General features: G+C 50.1%; 1 protein-coding gene across 1 annotated transcript in view; it reads right to left on the bottom strand.

Annotated features, from left to right (window-relative positions):
* Window positions 1-14,950, bottom strand: part of SLC7A1 (solute carrier family 7 (cationic amino acid transporter, y+ system), member 1) — an 85,152-nt gene that overhangs the window by 6,526 nt on the left and 63,676 nt on the right. Inside the window, exons 5-12 of the mRNA XM_011946934.1 lie at window positions 14,530-14,704; window positions 7,974-8,095; window positions 7,116-7,338; window positions 6,162-6,301; window positions 3,393-3,495; window positions 1,521-1,738; window positions 1,095-1,261; window positions 149-257 (exon numbers count right to left, since the gene is read on the bottom strand). Coding sequence (XP_011802324.1) covers window positions 149-257; window positions 1,095-1,261; window positions 1,521-1,738; window positions 3,393-3,495; window positions 6,162-6,301; window positions 7,116-7,338; window positions 7,974-8,095; window positions 14,530-14,704 — 1,257 coding nt within the window. The remainder of the gene's footprint in view (window positions 1-148; window positions 258-1,094; window positions 1,262-1,520; window positions 1,739-3,392; window positions 3,496-6,161; window positions 6,302-7,115; window positions 7,339-7,973; window positions 8,096-14,529; window positions 14,705-14,950) is intronic.

Here is a 14,950-nt window from a genome sequence, read left to right as displayed (position 1 = left end):
AAGAGGCAATGAAAACAAAAAGTATCTAACAGGGAGGAGAGGACTCAGCATCATCTTCGAGAAAGCTGCTGACTGCATGTGCGTCATTCTGTTATGAAATCTGAAACAAGGGAGGCTCCCGAGAGATGCTGGCAGCGGCATCACATACCTATCAGCATCCACACGGCAAACCGGACCCAGGTGCCCTGGTCCAGCTGCATCATGAGATAGACGTTCACGAAGATGCTCAGGACGGGGAGCACTGGCAGGAAGGGAACCTGCAGAGACAGGAGGCGGTGTCAGTCCTCGGCAGTGGCGCCAGTTCCAACAGTTCAGTAAAACTGTCCAGCAAAAGGCAGCACACCTGAGAGTGACAGGGACTGTCAGGTGAGCGTGGGGAAGAGAGAGGGAGTGCCCACCCCCAGCCCCACACCCACACCCCAACACACACCCCGCACCCAAACACACCCAAGGGTAAATCTTAGTAGGTGGGGATTTGGTTCTAATTTTTCTCTGTTGCAGTTCTCCTGCTAAAGAAAGGACTAGAAGACAGACCTCCACTTTACCCCGCAGGTCAACTACCTTTTTTATTCTTTCTGTAATCTAAAAATGCAGAAGCCTTTCCCATCTCTAAGGCTTGGAAAACTCCTGTGATCCACCTGAGCAGACGTTTATGAGAAGCGTCCCACCACCCCGGAGGGCTACTCCACCGGGTCTGCTGTTATATATAAGCTTAGGGGCAAGTGGCTTCAGCAGCAGCACCCTTGAGACTCTCTGGGGAGGAGGTGGCACATTTCATAAAACACTGATCATATGGAACGCTTGTTTTCCAGACAATTCAGAAATGGTACTGGCGAGGTCTCCCTTGGCCTGTGTCATGCAGGAAGGTGTCAGCCTGCCCTTGACTACTCAAGGAAACGTCGAGGGGAGGAGGACTGCCGCCTCCTTCCAGGATCTGGTCCTCTCTGTGCCTTCAGTGCCCCTGCCCCATATTACCTGGAGCTGGTTGACAAAAGCCTTCCTCAGGAGCACCCAGGCCCGGCTGAGCCCACACAAGGCTGGCCCGGCAGCAGGAGGTGTGCGCTAGGATTCCTTCCCTAGGCCGAGCTGCTCACCTTAAATGAGAGCTTGGTCTTGCTCTCGGGCTGCCTCCAGATGACACCCGTGACCACGGCACAGAGGAGGGCAGAGCCTGCGAGCATAAAGACTGCCCACAGCGCCCCTTTGGTGAGAGCCTCCCTTCCAAGCACCGTCACAATGCAGAAGGTGATGATGAGAACAGCTAAGGGGGAAGGAAAAGACAGAGCAAGCTGCAACTCAACCATTTCTCAATTTCCCACAGGCATCCGCTGCTCTCCCCTAAACTTGTGGCGAGAGAGGCTCCCTTTCTGAAGGCGTCAACTTCAGTTAGCACAGAGCAGCTATGTCCAGGAGCGAGACAGATGCTCATCTTCTCTGGCACCTTCCCCCAACTCCAGCTCCACTGCCTAGAAACCATGCAGTGCCAACAAGCAAGGCCCCAGGGAAGGGCTAGCTCTTACCTATGAGGCTGGTTGAAATGTTCACAATTAGCCCAGAGATTTTGGAAGGCTCCGTGTTTTTGGGCGAGAGTATGGTTTTCAAAGAGAACATCTCTGCCTCTGGTAAAAAGCCCAGCTGGGAATCATTGCTGCTTGCCAACTCATTTTGGTCTGTTTGATCTAACTCATCAGAAGTACTGGCCATCTGGTATACCAGGTTAGGTTGCTCTGGCTGATACCTGGAAAGAAAGGTATTGTGTGACTACCATCATCCGCTTCAAGCAAAAGGACATGCACCAACTCAAGTTCTCAATAAGCCTCCAAAGTTAGCTTCCCGGGACACAAGGTATAAAATGGGAAGGATATAGTCAGATGCTGCATTGTAGACAGACGAGGAGAGACCGGGAACACCACCTCCCACTGTTGCTTCTGGGGAACATCCCTCATGGTCTCTGCTTCGGGGTGACAGGACCCCACCATGAGCAGCCCAGAGGAATACCCTGAGAGGATCTCTCTTGCTCTGAGAAGTGGCAGTGGCCCTCAGATGCTAAAGATATTAGGCCACTTCCCACAAAATTACTGCTGTAGGGAGCAAAAAGGAAGGAGAGAAACAGAAAGCAGTAACGCCAGGATCCTATTTGGCACAGAGAGCCAGAGAAACGTGGCTGCAGGCTGATGGATGTGAGAAATTCTGTTTGCGTGCGTTAATTGGATCAATGTATTTTAAAACTCCAAGTACCTCAGAGTAAATAGTTCTGTGTGGCTGGTCGGAGGGCCGAGCCTGCAGCATGGTTTCCAAGACATGAGCTACCTGCTAGTGGAGCATCCGTTCTGAATGAGGTGTCTTATCTTCCCACCCAAAATGAACAGAGTGCAAATCTTTTCCATCAGCTTTGAAAAACAGAGTGCTGTATGAATTATTTTGCATATGATCAATTCTAAGAGGGAGTATAAAGATATTAACCATTTTTGTACGGATTCGCTTGTGCAGCACCACTTGGTCAATTAAAAAAGTGGGGGACCTCAGAGAATCTTCTAGCGTTGGGGCCCCCCCCGGGGAAGAATAAAGGGTCCCCAATAGTCTTAGCTGATTCTACAGAGCTTCTGCTAAGTTTCAGCCTGGGCTTTATGTGCATCGGCTGCTGAGCACCTTGGAGATGCAATCAATGGCCTGGCAGGTGGGAATCCCTGAAAAGAAATGAGGAGGCTCTTGAGAGCAGACCATTGCTGAGTGTCTCCATGAGCACAGGTTCTCAGGATGGAAGCTGCCCAGGGATGCGCTTTGGGGAGTGGGCACTGGGGCAGGTGAGAACACCGAGGCACCAAGCCCAGAGCAGCTTTACTGCGACTGCGAGAGGCTTGCCTGGCCCCAACCAGGCTACAACAAGCCGACTGCACAGTGTCCCTGAACATCAACCTAGGGCACCCCATGCCACGTAATGGGATTCATCCCTCCAGCCACAGTGCAACGAAGCTGCAGAAGCATTATGCTGACCTGGGTTTCACAGGCCTTGGGTTTCCCTAACTCCTACCAGGGCAGCCCTCAATCCTCTCTGTCCCAAGAATCTGAACCAAGTTGCAATCAGTCTTCAAAAATTCTGATCCCAGGATCCTGGCCTAATACTTGGGCTGAGAATCTATTTCCATCCACCCAACATCTAGCCATAAAAATGAGGGCACATGATAGAGGGGGGTGAGGGGCCACCCAACTCTTGCCAAGGACGTCCTCCTAACTGGGCTCTCAACCCAGGTCCTCCCCTCTCCTTGGCAGCTCCCATTGGAGCCATCAACAACCTAAAAGTTTCATTCATCACAGAAACCATAGCGGAACTGTGAAAAGGCTACCAGGTGCATCAGCATTTCTGTCATGAAACCCCAAAAAGCCATACATACCGTAAGACCAACACACAGGCAGCCACCAACGAGTAAGCCAGGAGAGTGCCAATGGACATGAGGTCCACCAAGTCCTTCAGGTCAAAGAGGAAGGCCATCACAGCTGGGAAGAGACAGACACCAGGATCTGTGGACGGCCGTCTGCATGCACGGACAACCAGGACCACCACCACCTACCATCCAGGGCAGCGAAGGGGGCTGCTTTTTCTCCCACCCTCTTCCTGGCTTTCCCATAGAAGGACATAGATTAAATCACAGACACAGTCCTCAATAGACAGTAATAATCATTAACATTTGTATAGAGAATACCTTCGCTCTGGTGATTTTAATGGCAACTTTGTAAGCCATCCTTATATTACAGATGTTAACATTCACACAGGTTAGGAGACTTACCTAAGTTCACACAGCTCATAAGCATAGGTACAAGGATGCGAACTAGGTTCTTATGACACTGAGTCCTGTGTGTCTTCCTCTAGACCATGCTGATTCACAGACTCATGCGCATCCATCCATCATCCATCCCATTGCTCCATCCATTCTCCATTCATCCACTCACCATCCATCAATCCATCTCAGCCACCTCATCCATCTATCCATCCATCCATCCGATCCACCCATCCATCCATCCAGCATCTCTCCATCTACCCATCTTCCATCCATCCCGCTCTGGTGAGAATGTGCCCATCACTGGGTTCTAGGTACTCACTATTGAACAGGGCAGACCACAGTCCCCAGCCTTCCGAGTGTACCCCACCAAGACACAGGCATCAGTGGGCAACAGTGCTGGGTGATCAAGAAGGGCAGGTCTGGTGCTCTGGGGGGACTCACACGGGGCCCTAACCCAGGCAGGCGAGCAGGAAAGCGGAGTTCTTCACATGTGAAGTCACTCACATGGAAGAAATCTCAAGAGCTGTTCTCAAACAACATAGTATCAGCCCCTTCACCATGTCCCTTGCCTTTAAAATGAATTAAAACCTGCACCCTCATTTGAACATCTTTTGTGAGTTTTGGGAGAGGATGCATGTCAACTCATGTGGGTGTGTATGTCAAGTACTCATTAAAAACAACTTGGCTAGATCTGCTTTGGGATATTTTCAAAACACATGCAATCAACACAAGCTAAAATATCAACACAAAACCATTATTTTTCCACAAATCTCTCTCAAGCCCCTCTAGATCACTGCAACTAAAACAAATTTAAATGGAGAATAAAACATAAAGAGCAATGAGGGAGGGCCTTTTGGATAATCAGAACAGCACCCAACCGTGCATGTCATAGACACCGCTGTTCCTACTCATGGGAAACTCGAGACTAATTTCTTCCATGGGAGGTGATTTTAGAAAATCAAATACTTATTTACCACTCCCACCAAATGAAAGGGGTAAATCCTGGATTTTGTGAATGGCACGTACTTTACAGTCACTTCCAAGAGCATGATTTGATCTCCCTCTATCAGCAGGGGAAGGAAATTAAGGCCAGTCTTTAACATGATCAAATTCCGGGTAAAGCCTGAGAAAACAATGACTATTTCCAAATCCTTAATCCTGTAAATATACTGGTCACATTCTGATGTATAGTGCCTCTCAGTCTGACCACTGGGGTCACTTTCAAGAACATAGAATCACATAAAAAAAAGTGTCATAATTTAAAAATAGGTTTGATTTATTACATAATATTAATCCAAAAAACTAAGCACAGTTTGCTAAAGGCATAAATGCTAATAAAACTTAGTGAATAATTCATTCATTTAAGAAGGTCAAGGGCCTTACCAATGGCTATTTGACAAATTGCTGTGTTAGAAATTGTGACTGATATCACATGCCCCAATTTGCCAAAAAGACCCACTGCTCTGCTCAGACCCTGGAAGGAGCTTGGCTACTTTGGCATAAAAAACAATCCTGGAACCACAAGGCCGCTCCACCTTCCTGGGTGCATATCCTCACTTCACCTCCCTGGGCCTCCACTTCTACATCTGTACAGTGGGCTGGCATATCCTCACTTCACCTCCCTGGGCCTCCACTTCTACATCTGTACAGTGGGCTGGCGTCTGCCTTTCGGGGCTATGAAATGCAACCGCGAAAGGAGGAGACATAAACCACAGGTACAGTGTGCACGTGAGCTTCCTTTTGGGTTCTCCTTTCCATCATCTACGGCCCTGGAACACCCACATGGCTCAGATTAGTCATCCATCAAAATGATCCTCTCAGCGATGATGCTCATCTGACAAGATGAAGCTCCACTGGGTCTGCTATTACATATAAACTTAGCAGCAAGTGGCTTCATCAGCAGCACCCTTGATACTCTCTGGGGAAGAGGCAGCACATTTAATAAAACACTGATCATAAGGGACACTTATTTTCCAGAGAATTCAGAAATGGATGCCGAATTTCCAGGTGCTGGCGAAGATGGTCTCCCTTGGCCTGTGTCATGCAGGAAGGTGTCAGCCTACCCTTGACTACTCAGGGAAATGTCCAGAAATGGGGGAAAAGAGTTTTGGAGGAATACTGTGTGTTCTAAGCTCTGCCCAATGAGATGAAAACCAGAGTGCAAACTGTTCGAAAATTCTCTCCCATCCTCTGTCAAACTGGCCTCTGCCTTTTGTCAAAATGTCAGTCAACTTTCAATGAACCAGGCTCCAAGTATAAAAACCAGGAGTTAAAAAGACCAGTTGAGATTACTCACAGACCAGAACAAGGCAAGATGCCTCCCTAGGGAGTAATGACTCCATTGTTAAAATATTTACATGGGAAATGAGTTCTAGTACTCACCAGCAATGGCACCCGAGGCTAGTGTGGCGATTATTGGTGTTTTGGTCCTATCATTCACCTTAGCCAAGAATTTAAATAGCAGTCCATCCTCAGCCATGGCATAGATAACCCGAGGCATGGGAAACATGGAACCTAGAAGACTAGATGGGGAGAGGCAAACCATGTGAGTGAACCTGGCTCATAAGGGATAAAGGCACCACATCCATCCATGCTCGGTTTACCACAGAGGAGAGGGAGTCTGAGCTCACCAAGAGCTGCCATCCCTCCACAGGGTGAAGCCTGTGGCCAAAAGACTTGGCATCTAATAAATCAACCCCAGAAAGAGCACACACTGTGAGTAAGGGTTAAGGTAAAGAGTAGGGAACATCTCTCTAACATACACTAGTGTGAGACCCAGTACTGTCTTTACAGATGGAAAACTGTATTTATTCCTGCAATTATTTCTAGCTGAATCAAACAGAAAATACAAGCATCACTGCATTCACGAAGATTTCCCCGTGGTAAATCAATATTTACCAAATAGCTCTGTTTATACAGGTTAAGAGGAAATACATTGGTGAAAACGTTTCTCATTAAAAGGCATTTATTCCCTTCTTCAAAGTAGCTTCTGCATGACAGCCAAAATGAGGGCCAAACTATGGTGTTCAAACAGGGGGCCTGTTCCAGTGACCAGATTTAGGGACAGAGAGCCAGTCCCTTGCTAAGCAGATGATGCTGAAAAGCCAGCCTCAGGTTCTTCAGGATGAAAATCTCAATAACACAACTCTTGGGATGATGAATACTGACAAGGGGAAAGTCACCCGATCAAGGCTAGGTCGGGTGCTCGGTCTATTTCAAGGGTAAAGAATGCTGGCAGCCGACGTGTGTCTCGCATGGCTGTACCTGGTCTGCTACAGCCTAACCCCTGCTGGTGGTTCCACCCCTAGGAGCAGCCACCACAGAAAGGTCTCTCACCTGGCAGAAAGAGCGCAGAGGGAGCCCACGGCCACTGCGTACTTAGCGCCTTCCCAGCCCACATGCTTAAAGGCATCGGGCAGGGGGCTGTTATTGTCCAGGCAGAAGTAGGGCATCATGAGCGTGAGGGCGGCCGACACCCCGAAGTAGGCGATGAAGCAGATCAGGAGGGACGCCACGATCCCCACGGGGATGGCCTTCTGCGGGTTCTTCACCTCTTCACCTGGAGGCACCAAGGGGTTAGCAGAGGAGGGCACAGAGCAAGAGGCAGCACATCTGCCCACATGACACCCAAGGCCTCTCAGTGCCAGGGAACCCACGCAACACTATGAGAAAACTCCCCGCAGCGCTTGGCCCTGTGGGCACTGGGGCCTCCTGTGCTCCCGGGAGCGGAGGGGTGGTGCTCAGGAAGACACATCAGACAGCCCACGGCCCTGCAGCGGCGTTCTCGGCCTGGATGTGGTGGTGCAGCCAAGGAAGGGACTTGTTTCCTTTGGCAGAGAAAATCTGGCCTATTCAGTCCACCAGGATGACAATGTTCTGAACAGCCTCACTCCTCCCGGAAGATGCTCAGATAAGAAGTCAGGCCACAGCCAGGCAGCTATGATCCCATTCTAACAGCGGAACCTGAGCCTCATTCAAGATGCAGCTTCCCTCAGGCGCTGACACTTGGGGATGTGCTGATGGTTTGCGGGTGGGAGGGGTTGGCAGGAAAGGACAAATCTACACGTCGCTCTGTGTGAAAGAGCGGCGACCGGACCGTGCCAGCAAGGAGGGAAATGACAAGCCGTGGGCGGCATTGGCTTGTCTGCCCAGGATGCAGGAGGACCCGGGACCGCAGGGGGCTGGCGGGCATACCTGTGGTGGCGATGCAGTCAAAGCCCACGAAGGCATAGAAGCACGTCGCTGCCCCCGACAGGACACCAGAGAACCCGAAGGGCATGAATCCACCGACACCGGGCTTCCCTTCTTTTGTGTCACTAGAAAAAAGAGCCACAAACAAATGTCACGTCACTCGCTGCACAGTCTGGTGTAACCAGCTGTGCTCATCTCCGGATACGAGCGGAACCTGGCAGTCAGCCCTCCCTGTTACCGCTGCCAGGCCCTGGGCTGCAGACACTGAATCCAGCCACGGCATGCTGACTCCGTGGGCACAGGCCTCCCTGCTGTTCGTGGCCCAGGCTCACAAGGCTGCAGAGTATCGCCCTTTCCAGAAGCATCTTCTAAACAATGACTAGGGTAGGGAGACGTGGGGACTATGAGGCAGGGGTTCAACAGGAAATGGGGGAGAAACCAGCCACGCGGCCGGTCCCACACCCTTCTCCCCAGGGCCCTCGGAGGAAGGATGCAGAGCCGCCAGCCAGTCCTACCCCGGGTCCCATATTCACCAGTAACTCAATCTCAAAACAAATAATTCCAGAGAAGCTAAGGCTAAACTAAAAGACTCTGTCAGCAAAGGCATCCCTTAAGTGCCTGTATGCACAAGGTGGAGTCCAGGATGGCGCAGCTTTTGCCAGGTGTGTGGGTCCCAGGCACAGCTGGGCTCTGGTCCACGGGAGGGTCTCAGCACATCTTTGCTACACTGATGAACGCAAAGGCAAAATAAGCACAGTTTACAAACCCAGGAGTCCAGAAGAAGCAGGCTGCTTAAACATTCAGAAAACAGTCCCATAAATCTGACACCTGTTCTGAGACACGGTGCCCAGGTTCCGTGTGGCGCTATGGCCCCTCCCCGCGCCCCGTCGGGGGTCCTTCAAGCCCCTGTTCTGCGATGTACAAAGCCCTGGCCTGTCTGATTCCCTGACATGCTGCGTTCTGGGGGTGCACCACGCAATCAGTGCAGGTGGCTTCCCTGGCCACCATCGCCTGGTCAGAAGGCACATAGCCCCTGCTGGTCACCAAGTAACCCTAAGCTTTCTGCATCCGGCCCTCTGCTGCCACCCAAAAAGCAACTGCACTCCTTGTGGTTCAAGAGGGGCACCCCCTACTCCCACACCTTTGCCAGTCACAGGGCCGCAGGCTCTCTGTCCTGTGCCAGCATCCCACTGGCTGGCCTGGAGCCCTAGAGGATGCTCACCACCCACCTGTCACCCCCACTCAACCATACTGACCGCCACCCAGCTGCACAGGACAACTTGCCCTAAACCTCATCAGCATGAAGAGAGGAACCCTATAGCATGCTCCCAATCCTATAAACACTGACGTTCCTCAGGTTGGCTGGGCAGCCCATTTGGTGAACTTTGCTTTTAGTGGGATTTACTGACTGGCTGATAGACAGACAGACAGGATGGACCCAACTTTCTAATAGGGATTAAGCCTTACTAATTCCTAGAGGGTCATCACATCTCTCAGTTACATAAACTGCCATGAAGACACTGCAAGTACATGCATGACAAAGCTCAGGTACATGCGGGGTTTACTGTGGTTCCATAAACAGTAACGAGAGGAAACCCCCAGAAATATACAAGTGATGGATGTAGGAAAAACTGTGGCCAAACAAAATTTTAGTTTGTGTTAGAGTATGACTAAAATTAGCAACCCAAGCAGCCCAGGACAGACAAGTCAGCAGGGCCACGCGACAGCAAAGGGCCAGAGCTGTGCCCACCTCATCCAAACCCCCTCGCCTCTCAGGCCACAGGCCCTGCCGGCTGCCCACTCCCACCCTGGCTAACGGCTTCTGTTATACAGTGGCCTATGCTGAAGACAAAACAGGTGACAACCAAATGGCTCAAGAGGGGCAGGAGGAGGCCAAAAGAGGAGGGGAACTCAAGAGTCAAAATGGCTTCCGTGGGCCCCACTTCGGTCCCCTGTGCGGCCAGGGTGACAGACAGGCAGTGAAAAGCCTCCAGATCCCCACTCAGCTCCTATGACATCAAGAGCTAGCAACATGGCCTTGCATTAAAATAAATGCATGCCCACTTTGGGAGGCCGAGGCGGGAGAATCACCTGAGGCCATAAGTTAGGGAACAGCCTGGGCAACATAGTGAGACCGGGTTAGTGCAATTTTTTTTCTAATTAGCTGGGTGTGGTGGCATGTGACTAGAGTCCCAGCTACTTGGGAAACTGAGGCAGGAGGATTGCTTGAGCCCAGGAGTTCGAGGCTGCCTTGATCCATGATTGTGCCACTGCACCCCAGCCTGTGCCACTGCACCCCAGCCTGCACAACACAGCAAAATCCTGTCTCTAAAATAAATTTTAAAAATTAAAAAAATATATATAAATGAATGCTATCATGGATAGATAAGCTTTAGGCCACCATGAGGCAGAGGCACCTAGAAAGGTCCTGAAATTCCCATTTCAGGGCAAGTGGAAAGTGCAGGGAACTGCATACAGGATTAAATCCCAGAAAGAGGTGAGAGGACTAAGAAGGGCTGGAATGTGTCTTCCTCACGCAGACAGGTACAGCACACACAACAATAAAAGCATGGAGAGAATGAAGCAAGGGGGATGGGTGAGCGCAAAGGGAGGAGGCAAAACAAAAGGCATCCTCCCCGGCTCCTCAGGACAGTTGCAGGAGACACTGGATAACCCTCCAGGTGACAGAACGTGGGTGAAGGCACGCGTGAGCATCCGAAAACTGGCCCCACTGACTGTGACCCTGCCACACCTGCTCATACTGCACTTCACCTCAGGAGGACCTACCCCCAACCTCAGGAGGACCTACACCCAACCTCAGGAGAACCTACCCCAGACCTCAGGAGGACCTACACCTCATCTCAGGAGGACCTACACCCGACCTCAGGAGGACCTACACCTCACCTCAGGAGGACCTACCCCCAACCTCAGGAGGACCTACACCTCATCTCAGGAGGACCTACACCTCATCTCAGGAGGACCTACACCCGACCTCAGGAGGACCTACACCTCACCTCAGGAGGACCTACCCCAGACCTCAGGAGGACCCAGGTGCTGGGACCCTGGGCAACCATAACAACGAACAAGGGGCTGATTTAAAAAAAAAAAAATTTGCAGGGTTTGCTAGTAAGCAAGAACGCAAGGTGCAGAACAATATATACGGAATGCTGTGTTTTGTGTAAGAAAAAAGGAATAAAAGATACATATCTGCATTTGCTTGTGCTTACACAGAAACTGGAAGCTTACACACACACACACAATTAGAAAGTTTACCTGTGGGGGTGGGAGAGGAGGTGGATGAAGAAAGGAATGCATTGTAAATCTTTTTTTTAAAGCATTATGAACCATGTAGTATTTCACCTACTCAAAAAGTTAAATTCAACCTTTAAGATTGGGTGTTACTGATGCCAGTGGCAGAGTATCAGTACAAAATAACCACAGAATCCATTCTAGAGGCGCAAACCAAAACATGTAGAGGTATTTCTCAACGGTCTCTTTCTATATAATCAATAACTAATCTTTTACATGCATGTGGCAGTTGTGTTCACTCATCATCTGGCAACTCACACGTGAAGAAGGGCTGCCAAGAGCCCTCACCCAGCAAATGTTGCCCCAAGACAAAGTGAGCTTGAGTCCTGGTCTCAGCTCGGCGCTGCCTGCCCTGCAGCCTTTGACCAGCCCTTCTGTGTTCCACTCAGCTGGCTGCTCAGAAGCAGCAAAGACAAGGCCTGGCATAGAAAGGGGTCAGGCCCGAAGGTCTCCCACTGCATCAGCAGTGAACATCCTGCAGCAGGGCTCCGCCACCCTCACTTACACCAGCCACCCTCACATCAACTGTTAGTTGTGCTCAAAAGCCACACTCCCCTGTTCTTCTACGTGGTAATGGAACCCTTAACTGTTTCAGCTGGACATATAAGCCTTAAGAATCAGGACTGCATGTTTCCCAGAGTCGCTAGCTACAAGGGGTAGCCATCTGGCTAAGTTCTGATGGAGGAGGTTTGAGCAGACATGGCGTCTGCGTCTGCTGAGAAACTCCAGGGGATGAAGTGGGGAGGGAGGGGCCCTCTGCTGTTTCTTTCTCCATCCTGCTGGCCGGAGCGGGAAGAGCTGCCTTGGGCCCTGGGGCGCCTGGCCTGGATTCCTGGCCGGGTGAAGCGACATGTTGGACTTACCACCCCGAGAGGTTGACTAAAGAGAACCAAACCCTTATCTTGTTGAAGCCAATGTTATTTTGGGGCTTCCATCCTAACTGGCAGACACCATCCAACAAAACTTTCTCAACAGGCTTCCACGTGGGGTTGATGCCTCACTATTGCTGCGTCCACAGAACACCGGATGGGAATGCCAGCAGCAGCCTGAGTCAAAGGCAAGCAGAGCCATCCAGACTGCAGGGTAACACTCCTCTTCCCAGACCAACAGACAGACCGACCTAGTTCCCAGGGGCCTTCCCAGACGGCTAGAAGAGAGCATCCTGAAATCACAAACCCACGAGGTCACACGGCCTCCCATGCAAGCTGAAGCCCCCGTACGTTACATGGATTGGTCGGGCCGTGCCCTACTATTTCAGAGGAACAAGCAATTTCATGCAAGACTACATGGCTGTTGTCAGAAACACAAAGTTATGGCTGGAAAAACAAAAGACAGAAAGATGCTTAGAGATTTTAACAACATGACAGAGCATGCCAAGGAGACTCCCGTCCTGCAGAACTCCACCTCCTAACATGGCCGATCCCCTGCCAGCCCCGTGGTCAGGGCGCTGGGCCCTGGCAGTGAGGCCATCAGATGTAGCTAAGGGGGCCCAACCTGTGATCGGGGGTTGGGGCAACAAATGCTGCTTTGTCTGGGGGCCGGTACAGCTAGCTCATCATTACTAGGGCATCAGCGTGAGGCTGACCCGTGAAAGTAAATACCATCAGCTGGCACAACCAATCTCTTCATAAAAATAATAAAATTAAATCTCGATTGGCAACCAGTTAACAAGAGGTGTCCTTTATATTTCATTCCTGACCTGTAAATAGCAACCGGTCAAATATGCTCTCAGAGTTTTCAAAGGCTACTATGTTCCTTCAAAGCATATTTGGAACTGGCTTTACTCCACCCTAAACTAATGGGCATCCATAAATTTGGCATAAATATCACTCCGAAATGCTTGGGATGACATATTCAAAGTCTTCACTTCTCTGTAACAGAGTTTAGGAAGCAAGGGTATTTTTATTAGAACTGCTAACCATGAAATATTTGTGTTAGTGAAGTTTCGTGCACCGAACGCCATAGCTTCCTTTTTCCATTCAAGTAGTCACACATCAATGCCTGTCCACTGCTGACAACACTGGACAACATGGCTGGGCACCTGGCCCTGAACCAGTGACCAACTGGGCATACGTGACTGCTAAGATTCCCAACGTGGGATAGTGCTTCTCAGCCTCCCTTGCAGTTCAATGTGGCCCCCAGTGGACTCTTGCCAGTGGAATTTCTGTGTGTCTTCTGGTCTATCCTGAATAGCCCTGAGCACTCTCCTCTACCCTCTCTTCTCCCTTCTGGAAGAGCTGGGTCACGCTTGTGCCTACAGCCAGCTCTGACCGGGCAGATGAGGACAATGTCCCGGTGGCAGACGGAGAGAGACAGAAGATGTCTGGGTCCACAGAGGCCTGTGGTAAAGCTGGCCAGCCAAGCTGGACTGCTCATTTCAGGACTGGAAACATCTCTTTAAAGCCACTCCATTGTGGCACCTGGGGGGGTCTCTTTATCATAGCAATTTCAACCTTCAGTCTTAATGAAGAATCACACACAAAATCTAAGCCCCCATTCTCCATCCAGGGACCTAAAGAATTATGTGGAGATCTGACAGAAAAGATAAAAAAGATATGCTATGACCGTTGAGCTTTTTTTCCTAGGTTATCTGAGCTTGTCAGTGAGGGCTGGGTGAGAGAGCTGAGATGGCACAGGGTGGAGCTGTCACCTCCAGTTCCGGGGGTCTGCGTCAGAGACATGAGGGTAACGGGGCCACTGTCACCAGGGCTGGAGCAGCACAAGTCAAATGTTGGCGAAAGAGACTGTTGTGCTCACATTCTGACACTTCAGTCACTCTGCAAACCTTCAAAAACAGTTTCATCTATTTCTCTTCCCTCTACATTATTAATGTAACAGGAAGGTATTCAAAGGTAAAGTGAGGTCACCATGGCACTGCAGAGAAAAATCTTTTCTGAACACAAAATCCGAAAGTTGGCCATCAAACAGAATCTGGGGAAAGAGGGACCATGTAATGAGTCTGACAAGAATTTTGAATGATACACAATTTGGAATTAGGGTGATGATTTTCTTTCCCTCAGTCTTTCTTGTCATACAATAGTCTTTCCATTTCAGGGAAACAAACCTTCACACAAACTGGATACATACAAAATACCCTCAGCTACTTCAATGCAGAAAAACAAAACAATTAACAACATATACTCCAATCATGTTTTTTTAAAGCACATGCCATCCTAGCCAGTTATATCCCCCATACAAGTCTATGTCATTAAATATCAAATAAGAAAAATGGTCAGAAGCAGCAACTCACTTGTTCAAACAGAGACGGCCTGACGCGTTCCCAAAATCTTCCTCCGTGAGCTGCCAGTTTTTAACCGACCCTTTCACAAATCCTGACACCATAATGAAGCCCAGGACCAGGACGTTGACACAAGTGAATATTTTGTTGACCATGGCCGACTCTTTCACACCAAGAGTTAAAAGTCCTGAAAAAGCGCACAGACACAAAACCTTGTCTGAGTGTTAACCACCAACTGGGAAGGTCCTTCCTGGATGGGGATAAGAAGATGACTGAAAAAGAATCCAAGTGCATCGAGCTTCTGCAGACCTCTGTGAGTGTCTGGGACCGGGGTGGATTAATGATTCTTCTGGGGGCAGGGATCGGGGTCTAAATCACCAAGGTTGTGGGTGCTTCCCAGGCCCTCCTAGGTGACCCCCAGATCCCCTAAGAA

Source organism: Colobus angolensis, unplaced genomic scaffold (genome assembly GCF_000951035.1).
Source record: "Colobus angolensis palliatus isolate OR3802 unplaced genomic scaffold, Cang.pa_1.0 Scaffold255, whole genome shotgun sequence".
Classification (NCBI taxonomy): Eukaryota; Metazoa; Chordata; class Mammalia; order Primates; family Cercopithecidae; genus Colobus; species Colobus angolensis.
This window is presented reverse-complemented; position numbering and strand designations above follow the sequence as displayed.